Genomic DNA, 15,924 nt, shown 5'->3' with positions numbered 1-15,924 from the left:
TATCCGACAATGACCATGTGTCTGCTATTTTTAGTTTCCTAAAATCAGTAAATCTTTTTACACACATTTAAAAAAAAAAAAAAAATCTTATTATTTTAACATTTACTATTGTTACTTGTTTACTGATCTTTGTCTTTTATAGTTTATACTTGCTTTTATACCCTGACTTAGTGACCTAATTCATTAGGTCACTGAATGTTTGTCAAGGTTTTGGCGCATTATAGCCCAAGTTGCTGATGCACCAATAAAACTCAATCAATCATTCCTGCTTAAACCACCTACGAAGTAAGAATCATGCAGTGCTATTTTGCTGGATCCCAGGGCACTCTGGTATCACAGGTAACGAGAGAGCAGATCAGGCAGCCAAACAACCAAACAGTGCAATACCATCACATTACCATGTACCATACGTAGATTATTTGAAGCACATTAAAAAAATCAATACAATCCAGTGGTCTGAAATCTGGAGGTCACAAACGAACAACAAATTGCTTGAAATCAAAAAGAAACCAGCACTATGGAAATCTAGCTTAAGAAAAAACAGACAAGAAGAGGTTGTGCTAGCAAGATTACGCATAGGGCATACACATCCAACCCATATATATCTACTCAAGCAGGAGGTCCCACCTCAATGCACTCATTGTGCTTTACCACTTACCGTCAAGCATATACTCTTAGATTGTAAGCAGTATTCCTATTTCCGAAAAAATAGTTTCCCTTCACTGTCACAACTGAAAGAGCCTCTATCACTTGCCCATATTATTGGAAACAATGCGAATTTAAAAGAACTATTTACCTTTCTTAAGCAGATACAAATATATGATTTTCTATGATTACAAACTGGAACCAAATTTTATATAAAAACATGTCATAAGAACAGGCACATTTTGGCCCTAGTTGCCCTTGTGCCCAAAAATACCAATACCAATACTTCCCACAGAATGCAGCAGTTATACAGCTGAGTTATTTGCCATCAAGCTTACCCTACAAAATATTCTCCATCTGTCCATCAAAAAGAGTATAATATATACGGACTCGCAGAGTGCACTTATAACCCTACAAAACACCTCCTCACCAAAAAATCCTTTAATAAAAACTATAAGAGATATGTTGATACTCACTCAGGAACGCCAGCTTGTAGTTATCTTTTGCTGGATCCCAGGCCACACTGGGATATCTGGAAATGAATGTGCAGATTATGCTGCCAAACATCCTTCTAATTCAGATTCATCATGTGCTCTCGTTCCATATGCTGACTACAAATCTAATATACAAAGAATATGTAAGGAACAATGGACACTTATATGGCAAAATAAACCAGATAATAAGCTCTTTCAAATAAAACCAGATCCACAATTATGGGCCTCTAGCTTCCGGGAAAACAGAAAGGAAGAAGTAATCCTAGCCAGAGCAAGAATTGGTCACAGTCACATTACCCACCTATTCCTCCTCACAGGCAATGATCCTCCTCAGTGTACACACTGCAATTCTCAACTCACAATGAAGCACATTCTTGTTGAATGCACCTTATACTCGCATGACCGGCAACTCTCATTCGGTTTTCTTCCTAATCTTAAAGAATCTTTGAACCTCTGTCATATCATAGGTAATAATGCCAATCTCACAGAATTTTTCTCATTTATCAAACGGATAAACTTATATGATCAGTTCTGACTGTTTGCAAAACAGTCATCATGAGTATCGTCCACATCGCTGATCGGCGCAATATGGCCTGAGCAGCCCTTGCACCAAAAATAACAACAACAATAACAACAACCGTAAAACCTACAAACAAACAAGCAAGCAACTTATGATATTCTCCACAAATGGTTCCAAGACTGTTAACAGCAATTGTAAAAAGAGCAAAAGTGAATTACTGCCCACAGAGACCAGTGTGAGTGACTGTGTCTAGGTTTAGTTGCATTTAATATGAGCCCAGGAATTTTTTGACTATGTAAGTCATTCATAATGTGACAGTTATTTTAAAAATATATATTTATACCCAATAAATAATCTTTATAAAACATACCATAAATAAACGATCTACATGAAAATCAATTGAACAGTAATTTTTAAATGATCATGTTTTCAAACAAAGGCTTTGTAATATAACTTCATTATTGTGATTTCAGTAATGAAAATCATTACTATTTGCTGGAATAAATATTGTATTACATCCTTTAGTTTCTGTCTGGTTGGTTGAATTTTTCTCATTTATGTACACATAATTTATTTCATCTTTCATGCTATCTACTGTAAAAATATTATTAGTATATTTTTTTCATAACAGATTATGGCACATATTCATCATTTACTTACTTGTTATAAAGCGAAATATTCAGTCCAGCAAATTTCATATTAGGACAATGTAAAATGAATATGAACACTAATCCAACACATATAACTGTAAAGACAATACAGAGTCTGATAATCCCAGCACACCGAAGGTTAAATTTCTTTACAAGATAGCCTCCTAGAAAGGTTCCTCCACCAGCTCCAGGAATGGTGACAAGACCTAAACAGTCATTACATGTTTAATACAATATGAAATTAAACAAACAAAATTAATCTAATAAATATAAATAATCTGACCCAATATCTTAACCAATGAGACTAGAAAGTTTCTTAAAAGTTCTTTCAAAAATTCACATAAACACGCACACACATGGGGGGGGATGGTTCAGAAAAGGTTTTGTATTCACCCAGTAGTTGTTATAGAAGATTGAAACAAACACCATGCATTACACCTTTTCAATATAGTCATAAGACAAAACAACACATTTTGCCGTGTCACAGTACACTTCTGCAGGCCAGTTTTGTAGAAGTCTTCTGACTGGATTCACGGGAGGGGAGGTCCTTATGAACTGAAGATGTACAGATATATCCCGAATTCATGAGGGGAATCAAAAGGTATTATGAGTAATTGCAGACCTGCTAGGGCCCCGGGTGCCAAGCGAATTCGAGGTCAAGCGATTTTTCTGCTATATATAGAGTGCTTATCAAAAGCAATTAAACTTATTTCTAATTTCGTACGTTTTTATTAGGCCCCAGGTGCCAAGCGATTTTGTGATCAAGTGTCTTCGCCAGTGAATTGCGCTCTCTTGAATAAGTAAAATCGTCTTCTTTATTTACAGCATTACACTAACAATCAATTAAATAAGCTTCAGTAAAGAAATCACTTTACTTGAACAGGAGGAAAAGTAACCTTCTTTCTTTTTTTCCCCTCTTTTTTCTTTGCATATTACTACTAACCCACTACCGACAGAAACACAAAGGTGGCACTGCTCCTGCCTCCACGTGGCAGGGCTGGTAACCTGGAGGGGAAAAGGTCTCCCTTCCAGGGCGAAATGGAGCAAGAAGTCCATAAAACCCAGAAAAACACTGGGTACACTGAAGAAACCCTGACAAGGCAAGAACAAGAGGAGTCTGGTTCTGTCGCAGCAAAACGTCAAAAGACCGACGTAGGCAGGATCCGAACCCCAACCTTTTTGATCATACATTCAACTCAAGAACAACCAGTTGGAAAACTCCACCCTTTCCTAGTGCAAAAATGCCTAGAAAACATAATAGGTACTCCCAAGACAGTTACCAAGTACCATACGTAGATTATTTGAGGCACATTAAAAAAATCAATACAATCCAGTGGTCTGAAATCTGGAGATCACAAACGAACAACAAATTGCTTGAAATCAAAGAGAAACCAGCACTATGGAAATCTAGCTTAAGAAAAAACAGACAAGAAGAGGTTGTGCTAGCAAGTTTACGCATAGGGCATACACATCCAACCCATATATATCTACTCAAGCAGGAGGTCCCACCTCAATGCACTCATTGTGCTTTACCACTTACCGTCCCCTCGACGTGGGGACCTGTACGTGGTGAGGGGACCTCCCAGTGACGCTGCTGGACTTCCAGACTAGCATCACTGGGATCTAATGCCCACAGCCCAGGTTCCAGGCTTACATCAATGGAAACCGACATGTTTGCCATGCGCTGCGACCCGTAGAAATTCGGAAAGGGGGATCCTGGTGGTTGAGGGGCCCAGCTTCAATACACCACTTTGGCCCCTGCTTCGACAAGACGGGTGGTCCTGGAAGGCCCGGCTAGGATCAATCGGCTAGTAGGCTCGCCTGCGAGGGTCAACCGTATCAATGCCACGCCCGGCCCCGGGTGCCAAGCGTTTCCGTGGCCAAGTGATTATTGTGCGTCTATCAAGCGTTTTTCTTCCCAGCGACTAAGTTTTTCTTTGTTTTCTCTTGCAATTATTAAATTTTCTGTTAAGTAGCTCTAGTCTCTTATAAGAAATAAGAAGAGAGCCCAGAAGAAGGAAATCACCTTTTTCTTTAATTTAGATTTACTAACTGTACTAACTCTACGCTTGGCCACAAAGCGGCACTGCTCCTGCCTCCCCGTGGCGGGGCCGGTAACCTGGGCGGTAAGGACAAACCCCCAGGGCGAAAAGGAGCCATTATGGATAAAAATAATTATCCACCGTTAGAGCCTTCGAGCTCAAGAACAGACAATCATGACCAAAATCACGACTTAGAAAATGATCGTCCAAAGAGACAGAAGACTAATCAGATGGAGCAACCCTGCCCATCCTTTTTAATTTTCCACTCCCTTACTAGTCAGCCAATGAGCAAACTGTCTCCCTTCGTAATACAAAAACATCTCGAAGGTATTGCAGGATCTCCTAAGACTGTCAAGAGATTACAATCAGGAGACCTGCAGGAAACTACGAACCACAGGCATTCGGAGAAACTCTTACAGTTAACAAACTTTGCGGGAATTCCGGTAAAAATATCTCCTCATGCAACCCTAAATTCATCAAAGGGTGTCATATCCAGTTGGGACCTGTTAAATGTCACAGAGGAAGAAATTACCCAAGAGCTGCAGGGACAAAATGTAATTCAAGCCAAACATATAATGACTAAAAAAGATAATGAACTTATCCCAACCAGAAACATTATTCTCACTTTTAATACGCCCAACTTACCGTGCTCTGTAAAAGCAGGTTATTTACTTTGCCGTATCCGCCCGTACATTCCCAATCCTTTAAGATGTTTTAAATGTCAAAAGTATGGCCACTCACAAACTGTATGCAGAGGAGTTCCTGTCTGCCCCAACTGTGGTTCCTCGGATCACATACAAAGTGACTGTACGACAACAAAAATGACCTGTCCAAATTGCAAAGGTGATCATCCTGCCTATTCCAGAAGTTGTGAAAAATGAAAAACGGAGAAACAAATTGTAAAATACAAGGTCGAGAACAAAGTGAGTTACCCAGAAGCGAGAAGACTAGTGCTACCTACTATGAATAAAAATATTTCCTATGCTAATGCTGTTAAAAAATACCAAACAGTCTCTACTCAAACTAATGTTACTGTTCCTACTAATATTTCAATTTCAGATTGGGCTAGAACTGTCCTCTCTGAGGAAAAACCAAATGTACATAAACAACAACCCAAACTCGCAGACCAAGCAAATAATACTCCTCTTACAATACCAGCGGAAACTCCTCCTCCAATGGGTGCTACCGCACCATGTAATACAAATTCAAATATAATCAAAAATATTCGAGACACAACAATGGAAACAGATGGAACATCTATAGAGGAAGATCCTCTTTTAGAAATCCATGCCGAAGAGGAAGACATGGACACTGGTCGGCCAGTCTTCCAAAAAAAAGACAAACACAAATTGGAACGCCATAAACCAGTCACTTTCAAAAAGCAGTCAGAATCAGCTCCATCAACTAAACACAAATAATGCCTTGTATTTTACAATGGAACTGCAGAGGCTTTCATTGCAATACAGTCGATATCCAAGATCTAATAAATAGATTTTCTCCAGTTGCCCTTTGTCTTCAGGAAACTTACTTAACTTTGCAAATTTCTCCTTCGATAAAGAACTATTGCCTTTATCGAAGGGATCGTAACACAGCAAATGCTGCCCATGGTGGTGTAGCAATCCTGATAAATTCAAAGACCCCATCTAAACATATTCCACTTCAAACTGAAATAGAAGCCGTTGCTGTGCGTATAACGCTCCATATTGAAATAACATTAGTATCAATCTACTTACAGCCAAACCGTACCTATTGTTTAAAAGATCTTGAAGATCTCCTTATACAGATACCTCCACCTCTCTGTATGTTAGGGGACTTCAACGGGCACCACCCCTTATGGGGCGATCCTAAATTAGATAGACGAGGTCGACTCGTTGAGAGCCTAATAGAGGCAGTAAACCTCACTATACTCAATACTGGCACACACACTCATGTTCAGCTCCCAAATGGACATACCTCAGCCATAGATCTCTCCATTTGTTCTCCATTACTGGTCCCGACCATAGAGTGGTATGTTTTAAATGATCCAATGGGTTGCGATCACTTCCCAATCGTATGCAACCTATTAATAGCACAGGCCCCTCCAGCTCAACCCTTCAGAAAATGGAAATTTGCCCGAGCAAACTGGGCAAAATTCCGGTCATCAATATCTCTTGATGAGCAAAAAATCCGTCTCCAGCCTATCGATGATGTGACAGAATACATCACGTCACATCTCCTAAATGTAGCTAAAGACACAATACCACTGTCAAATCCATCGGTTCGTAAGCATTATAATTATTGGTGGAATGAGCAATGCACAAAAGCCAAAAAAGCAAAAAATAAAGCCTGGAATTTGTTTCGGAAATATCCAACAACACCCAATCTAATTAATTATAAGAAGTTAAAGGCAAAAGCACGCTTCATACAAAGGCAAGCCAAGAAAGAATCCTGGATCCGTTTTGCATCAAGCATTAACAAAAACACTGACACAAAAATAATATGGAAAAAAATTAGACAACTTTCTGGTAAGTTTCCTACCGTACCTTCACCAATTCTGTCCTATAATGGGCAAGATCTATCTAGTCCTTTAGATATCGCAAATGCTTTGGGCAACACATTTGCAGAAATCTCAGCGGAAGCAGCTTACACTCCACATTTTTCCAGAGAATTAAAAACACTGCAGAACAGCACTCTATTAACTTCCAAACTGCTCTTCTTCTGCCGTATAACAAACCTCTACAATATTCCGAACTCTTACATGCTATCGGAACAGCCCACAATGGTGCTGCCGGACCAGACGGAATCTATTACGTCATGCTACAACATCTTGATGACAAAGCATTGCGTCTCCTTCTGCTCTTTTACAATCGTATTTTTCTAGAAAATGTCTATCCAACTTCTTGGCATCATTCTACTGTTTTGGCATTCCTAAAACCTGGAAAAGATCCAACCAATCCCCATAGCTATAGACCAATATCCCTCTCAAGCTGCCTCAGCAAAATTCTAGAAAAAATTGTCCACTGTCGACTCGTCTGGATCATTGAGTCAGAACAGTTAATGAGCAATAGTCAGTATGGCTTTCGTCAAAACAGGTCATGCTTGGACCTTATGGTGAAAGCTGAATTTGCCATTCGTAATGCCTTTATTAAGCATGAACATCTAGTAATGGTTTCCATAGATATAGAGAAGGCTTTTGATACCACCTGGTGGCATGGCATACTAAGAGATCTTTACTCTCTTGGTCTGCGGGGAAGCCTTCCTATATTTATAAAGCATTTTCTACACACTAGATCGTTTCAAGTACGATACCAACATGCCCTCTCTGCAACTTTCATTCAGGAAGAAGGTGTTCCACAGGGATCAGTATTGAGTGCCACTCTTTTTGCTCTAAGAATAGATTCTATCACTAAACAACTTCCAAATACTGTAGAAACTTACCTTTATGCAGATGACCTTTCCATCTCCTGTCATTCCCAAAATATGAGAACTATTGAACGACAGCTTCAGATATCATTAAATAAAATACAGCAATGGGCCTGTCTTAACGGCTATAGGCTTTCGCAGCAGAAAACAGTTGCTATCCATTTTTGTAGACAACGCAAACTTCATCTGGATCCTGAACTTTACATCTCTAATATCTCCATCCCAGTCACTAGTAATATTAGATTTCTAGATTTAATCATGGACAACAAGCTAAATTTCTTAGAGCACATTAAAAAAGTACGTACTGCCTGCTTAAAAAAGATAAACATACTAAGAGCTTTATCTGCACAAATGTGGGGTGCAGATCGTACCTCCCTTCTTCGATTATACAGGGCATTAATCAGATCTCGTCTTGATTATGGAACTCCCATTTATGACTCTGCCAGAAAGAGCGCATTACGCTGGCTTCATCCAGTACAACACAGTGCACTGAGGATTGCACTTGGCGCATTCAGAACATCGCCAGCACATAGCCTTTACATTGATGCTCACGAGCCGCCACTATCTTTACGTAGGAAATTGCTTTTGCTGAAGTATTCTGTCAAGATACAAAGATGTGCCTCACATCCCATTCAGCCATATCTTTTCAATCCGCCATTTGAAAATCTGTACAGAAATAAACCTAGCATAGTAAAACCAGCTGGTCATCGCCTCCTTGAACTACTGCAGGTTTGGAATGTATCCATCCATTCCGTAAAACAAGTCGCCACTTGTACTCAACCACCATGGGTTCCACCTCCTATACCGACCTGTGACACTTACCTCTGTCAGTGGGGAAAGAATATCTTGCAATCATCAAATATCAGACAAGTTCATGCTGTTCACACTCAAAAATATATTGATTTTTTACCAATATACACAGATGGCTCTAAATCCAATTCAAAAGTTGGAGCAGCTGCAGTGTTTCTGAATACAATTGTATCAGCAGCCCTTCCTCCTGAATTCAGTATCTTTTCAGCTGAATTATTCGCAATTAAACTAGCTTTAAAAAATCTCCCTCCTGACTGCTCATTAAAATCAGTAATTTACACGGATTCCCTCAGCTCAATCAAGGCTTTGTGTAATTCCTCAGACAAGTTTCACCCTGTTATAAATGAAATTAGAAAATTATTACTAAAGATTATAGAACGCCACCAACTGGTCACCTTCTGCTGGATACCAGCACATTCTGATATTTTAGGCATTGAACTGGCTGATAAAGCTGCAAAAAACCCAACCAGCTTAGATTTAACCAATATCCCTGTTCCAGCCTCAGACTACGCACTAATGATTCATGCTGCATGCCTATCAGAATGGACAGCACTATGGCATTCCCAAACGAATAATAAACTCTTACAGATTAAACAAGTTCCGAAAATCTGGCTCTCCAGTGTCCGGACATCAAGGCGGGAAGAAGTAATTCTTTCAAGAGCTAGAATAGGTCATACTTACCTGACCCATCTTCATTTACTCACAGGAGATGATCCACCACAGTGTCCACATTGTTCTCTAAATTTGACAGTGAAACACATTCTCATTGAATGTCCATACTATAAACAAAACAGAAATACCACCCTGCTATCTTTGGTTAACCCTCGAAAACCAATAACTCTAGAGAATATCATTGGTGACAATGCAAATATTCCGGAATTTTTTAACTTTCTGAAACAAATTGGAGTTTTCAGTCATTTCTGATTCCTGCCTTTTCTGATGTGACAAGAATTTCTCATATATTATTACAATAAAGGAATAGGCGCATTATAGCCAAAGCAGCTTATGCGCCATAAAACGGCCCCGAGTGCCAAGCGAGTGATCTAGCGATTTACAAAGCGAATTTGAAAGCGTTTTTCTAAAGAGAAGTTGTTAAAGAGATTTTCAAAGGCTTTACTTTCAAAGTTATTTATTTTCTGGCTCTTGTTAAATAAAGAAGGAAGCCTCCTACAAGAAAGGAAAGACACCTTTCTTTTGTATATATAACTACTTTTCTAACACACTAACCTTTATCGCTTGGTCACTGGTGGCACCGCTCCTGCCTCCACGTGGCGGGGCCGGTAACCTGGGGGATAAATCAACCCTCGGGGCTAAAAGGAGCAGTAATGGAAACGAATGAATTTCCACGTAGAGAGCCCAAGAGTGCTCAATATGACAATCATGAACCCGACCATGACTTCTCTACCACGAAGAGAATGAAAAAAGATGCAGGCAGACAGGAATCACCAGCCTTCCTAATTATCCATTCTCTGTCGGCACAGCCTGTTAGCAAGCTCTCCCCTCTCATAATCCAACGATGTCTGGAACATGCAGCAGCATCACCAAAAATGGTGAAACGTCTCCAATCCGGGGACTTGCTAATAGAGACTTCTCTCCCAAGACACTCTGAACAACTATTGAAACTCACCACTTTAAGCGGAATTCCAATACAAGTCACTCCACATAACACCCTGAATTCGTCCAAGGGAGTGATTACTGAGTGGGATCTACTGAACGTGTCCGAAGAAGAAATAGTACAGGAACTAAAGACACAAAATGTAACTCAAGCAAAAAGAATCATGATACGAAAAGATGGTACCTTAGTCCCAACACGTAACATAATTCTAACATTCAATTCACCGAATCTACCAGCATCAGTCAAAGCAGGTTACCTAAATTGCCGTGTTCGACCCTTTATCCCAAACCCCTTAAGATGCTACAAATGCCAGAAATTTGGACACTCCCAAACAGCATGCCGTGGCGTTTCAACATGCCCAAACTGTGGCTCCACATCTCATACCCAGTCAGAATGCAAAGCACAAACTCCTCAGTGTCCTAACTGCAGGGGAAGCCATCCAGCATACTCTAAAGAATGTGATCTCTGGAAGATAGGCAAGAAAATACAAAAATATAAGACTGAAAATAAAGTCTCCTATCAAGAAGCTAGGAAACAAATCAAACTGATCATGCCAAATAGCTCTTATGCCTCGGTTATCCACTCTCACCAATCAGTAGCATGTCAGACGGAAGTGTCACTCTCTCCAGATAAATCGATTGCAGACTGGGCTCGATCAGTTCTCACGACCCAGCCTACATCAAAGCCAAACACAGTAGATCAATGTATGAATACACCCCTTACGGTTCCAACCCAGGTCATAACCCAAGTAACAGAAAAACTGCAAAAATCAGATCCTGTCGAGGCTAATCAACCACACTCAACAAGGATGGATACTGATGATACGATTACACAAGACCTTCTTGAATTACATGCAGATGGTGAAATGGAAGATTACAATAATTCAACACGCCCCAACTTCCCCAGAAAAGAAAAACCTAAGCTGGATCGTCACAAACAGCCCACTTATAAAAAGCAGTCGGATTCATCTCCCTCTTACAAATCTAAATAATGGAACAGATCATCCAATGGAACTGTAGAGGCCTTTGCAGTAATATCGATGATATCCATGAATTAATTCACCACCACAAACCTCTTGCAATGTGCTTGCAAGAAACGAATTTGACACCTCAGATCTCAATCAAAATAAAAAATTATACTATGTTCAGACAAGACAGAGCTGGCACTAACAGTGCTCACGGAGGAGTAGCAATACTCGTGGAGTCAAGCATCCCCTCCAGACGCATCCATTTACAAACCTCCTTGGAAGCTGTTGCCGCTCGCGTTGTAAATGGTATTACACTGACACTGGTTTCAATATATCTTCCACCAAATCATCAATATACCATTCAAGAAATCGAAGACCTTGTCTTGCAGTTACCATCTCCCTTTTGTATCCTAGGAGACTTTAATGCCCACCATCCAATATGGGGTTCCCCTATATCAGACAAACGAGGGAAGCTTATTGAAATGTTGATAGACAGGCAAAATTTAACTTTACTAAATACTGGCACTCCCACATATATCCATTTCCCTACAGGTACAACCTCTACAATAGACCTTACCATTTGTTCCCCAATCCTCTTTCCAAGTATAGAGTGGGTAACTCTAAGCGATCCTTATAGCAGTGACCACTATCCCATAATCTGCAAAATTCAAACATCCTGTTCCTTCCCAACAGAAAATCCAATGAAATGGAAATTTTCAAGAGCTGACTGGACGAAATACAGAACACACATATCATTTGACAACTACATTATTCAGTCCTGTTCCATCGACAGTGTCACTGAGCACATCACAAATCAAATTCTGTCAGCTGCATCCGCTGCCATTCCTCAATATCAAGTAAGAAATAGACGAAAGACAAATTACTGGTGGAATGAAGACTGCAGTCATGCGAAAAAAGAGAAAAACAAAGCGTGGAACCTTTTCCGCAAACACCCAACCACCTCCAATCTTATTAGTTATAAACGTCTCAGAGCAAAAGCCCGTTTCATCAGACGTAAAGCGAAAAAAGAAAATTGGATAAAATTCGCCTCATCAGTAAATAAAAATACTGATATCAGATTAATCTGGAGGAAAATAAAATGTTTAAACAGTAAATTCCCTCCTTTATCAACCCCACTACTGAACTGGAATGGACAGGAGCTTACTACTCCTACAGAAATATCAAATGCACTCGGAACCACATTTTCTCAACTGTCCTCTTCTATCACCTATGATCAAACATTTCAAAAACTTAAAACAATTGCAGAGAAATCCAGACTAAATTTCACAGAATTCTGCATTATCTTATAATAAACCATTTACCATGCTTGAGCTGCAACAATCCCTTAACAACTCAAGGAACAGTGCTGCTGGCCCAGATGGGATATACTATGTAATGCTGCGAAATTTGGATCAGAGATCACTCTCACTACTGCTTATATTTTTCAATCGAATTTTTTCCGAACATACCTTCCCAAGTTCCTGGAGTCATTCTTATGTACTAGCAATTGCAAAGCCCGGTAAAGATCATTCTGTTCCGCAAAATTACAGACCAATATCCCTTACCAGCTGTCTAAGCAAAACCCTCGAGAAAATGTTACATCGCCGTCTCACTTGGTTCCTGGAGTCCCAAAATATGATTCACAACAACCAATTTGGATTCCGGAAAAATCGATCTTCATTGGATCTCATGATCAAAACCGAGACAAACATTAGAAATGCCTTCGTCAAGAAGGAACATCTCGTAATGGTCTGTCTTGACGTTGAGAAAGCCTTTGACACTACATGGCGATTCGGCCTCTTAAAAGATCTACATTCTCTTGGCCTGAGAGGTAATTTACCATACTTTATCAAAAATTTTCTACACCAGAGATCCTTTCAAGTTTGTTACCGGGGAACCCTCTCTAAGACCTTTACCCAAGAAGAAGGAATTCCGCAAGGGTTGGTTCTCAGTGCGACTTTATTTGCAATAAGAATGAACCATATAATTGAACTCATTCCGAAAACTGTAGATTCGTACCTTTTCGCAGATGATCTCTCAATATCCTGTCATTCTCAAAACATGCATTATATTGAACGCCAGCTACAAATATCAATTAATCGCATCATGACATGGATGACACCAAATGGTTATAGACTCTCCAGCCAGAAATCTGCTGCCATACACTTCTGTAACAGACGCAATATGCATCCTGAGCCGGAGCTCCACTTGAATAACCATCCTCTTCCCATATCTAATTGTATTCGTCTACTAGGATTATTTTTTGACAGCAAGCTAAACTTCCAAAAACACGTTCAATATCTCCGGACAAACTGTCAAAAGAAACTGAACATACTCAGAGTTTTATCAGCGACAACATGGGGAGCAGATCGTTACACCCTACTCCACCTATACAGAACCATAATTAGATCACGCCTGGACTACGGAGCGCCTGTTTTCGATTCTGCTAGGGAGAGTGTTTTATCTCGCCTCAACCCTATCCAACATTCAGCTCTTAGATCAGCATTAGGTGCGTTCAGAACATCCCCAGTGCAAAGTTTATATATAGAAGCCCATGAGCCCCCTCTAAATATCAGGAGAAAGATGTTGCTGTTAAACTATGCAATCAAGATCCAAAGCCAGAGAACCCATCCTAATTGGTCAATACTTCATGATCCGCTGTATATGACCCTGTATATAAATAAACCACAGACAGTTCGGCCTGCTGGTATTAGGCTAAAACATCTAACAGAAGATTGGGATATACACTTTGATAAAATCTTGCAAGATCCTATAGATCCTGACCCTCCATGGTCTATCATCATGCCATGTTGTGACAAGTATTTCCACCAGTGGGGTAAACACTCTCTATCAGACGTTACCATCCAACAGCTACACATTGAACATGCTCAACATTATCCCGACTTCACTAAAATATATACAGATGGATCGAAGTCTGAGAGTGGATCGGGTGCAGCAGTGGTACTCCCTGATAAAATAATTTCTGAATCTCTTCCGACAGAGTGTAGTAGCTACACAACTGAATTATTTGCCATAAACCTTGCATTAGAAAACGTCTTCCATATGTCAACTCAAAAGAGCATAATATACACAGACTCACAAGGTTCCATATTAGCATTGCAAAACAATTCCCCGCCTACTCACCCGATATTAAAGCTCATCAAAACACAGTTGACTCGTCTTAGAGAGCATCAACAAAAGGTTATCTTCTGCTGGATCCCAGGCCATACCGGAATACCAGGGAATGAAATTGCAGATGATGCTGCCAAAAATCCATCCAACCAAGCCCCAATGAATTCGCTAGTTCCCGTCACAGATTATAAAATGAATATACAAAGAATATGTAAGGATCAATGGACTCTTCAGTGGCAAACACAACTCCATAATAAACTACGCCAAATAAAACCCTTACCAAAATTATGGGCTTCTAGCTTTATAGCAAACAGACAAGAAGAAGTAATTCTAGCCAGAGCCAGAATCGGTCATACTCATTTAACCCATCTGTTTCTTTTGTCAGGAAATGATCCTCCCCAGTGTAATCATTGTCATACACCCCTCACAGTCAAACACATACTTCTGGACTGTACTCTATATAATAATGCCCGATTTATGTCTTTCAGTTCTCTGTCAAATTTAAAGGAACCTTTGTCACTTCGCCATATCATAGGCGAAAATTCAAATCTCGCAGAATTCTTCTCCTTTCTGAAACGAATAAGATTGTACAACCGTATTTAACTGCTTCCAAATCAAAAAACGCAGACAGTATGCATCACTTCCATAAGTGCAATATGGCCTAAGTAGCCATTGCACTTTAAACCCCAACAACAACAACAACAACAATGCCACGCCCCTACCCTCATGATCCGAGGGACAGGATTCAGGCTGGCGGCGGTGCGGGTATAGTGTCTGGGTAGCCCTGGCGTCCCACTCCCAAGCGCATTTATTGCATGCCGGGTAGTAGGCGTCCCTTTGGGCTCCGTGGTGGGTGGGGAGCCCGGGCACTGAACAAATAAAAAAACTCCATGAATCCTGATAAACTCATTTCTTCAGGGGCCCCCAAACCGGTCCCTATCTGCAAACATAGATGAAGACCCAGATAGTATTATTAGTACAAAGAGGCAGCGAACAGAAGTAATATCAGGGCCTGTACCAAGGTTCCTAATAATGCACTCAACCGGTGAAAAACCGATTGGTAAAATGTCGCCCTTTTTCATTCAAAAAGGGTTAGATGGGTTAGCAGGTTCCCCCAAATCAGTTAAGAGGCTCCGTTCTGGAGACCTCTTAATTGAAACTAAAAATGACAGGCAATCCGAACATCTACTCCGAACAACATCAATTGGAGGAATACCTATAACAGTGACACCACACAGAACACTCAATTCATCAAGAGGTATCATTTCGGAGTGGGACCTTCTCGACGTAACCGAGGAGGAAATCTGCTCCGAATTAAAACCCCAGGGAGTTATTGCCGTCAAGAGAATTACTGCGCGAAGGGATGGAAAAATTGTGAAAACCAGGACGTTATCCTGACGTTTAACTCTACTAAACTTCCTGACGAGATTAAAGCTGGATACATCAACTGTTCAGTGCGTCCATACGTTCCGAACCCTTTACGGTGTTTTAAATGCCAGAAGTATGGACATTCTCAAATGGCCTGACGTGGAGTCCTTGCATGCGCTCGATGCGGTGCAAAGGACCACGAAACAACGGCATGTTCAGCCGCAAAACCCACCTGTATTAACTGTGAGGGCGAACACCCGGCCTACTCACGAGCATGCC

General features: G+C 40.4%; 1 protein-coding gene across 2 annotated transcripts in view; it reads right to left on the bottom strand.

Annotated features, from left to right (window-relative positions):
• Positions 1 to 15,924, bottom strand: part of LOC150077208 (solute carrier organic anion transporter family member 4A1-like) — a 748,389-nt gene that overhangs the window by 249,556 nt on the left and 482,909 nt on the right. For both annotated transcript variants that reach the window (XM_090386038.1, XM_090386039.1), the window contains one exon: positions 2,320 to 2,515. In XM_090386038.1, the coding sequence (XP_090242164.1) occupies positions 2,320 to 2,515 (196 nt within the window). The remainder of the gene's footprint in view (positions 1 to 2,319; positions 2,516 to 15,924) is intronic.

The sequence above is a fragment of the Mastigoproctus giganteus genome, chromosome 12 (assembly GCF_048544385.1).
Source record: "Mastigoproctus giganteus isolate SK-2022 chromosome 12, ASM4854438v1, whole genome shotgun sequence".
NCBI classification, from domain to species: Eukaryota; Metazoa; Arthropoda; class Arachnida; order Uropygi; family Thelyphonidae; genus Mastigoproctus; species Mastigoproctus giganteus.
This window is presented reverse-complemented; position numbering and strand designations above follow the sequence as displayed.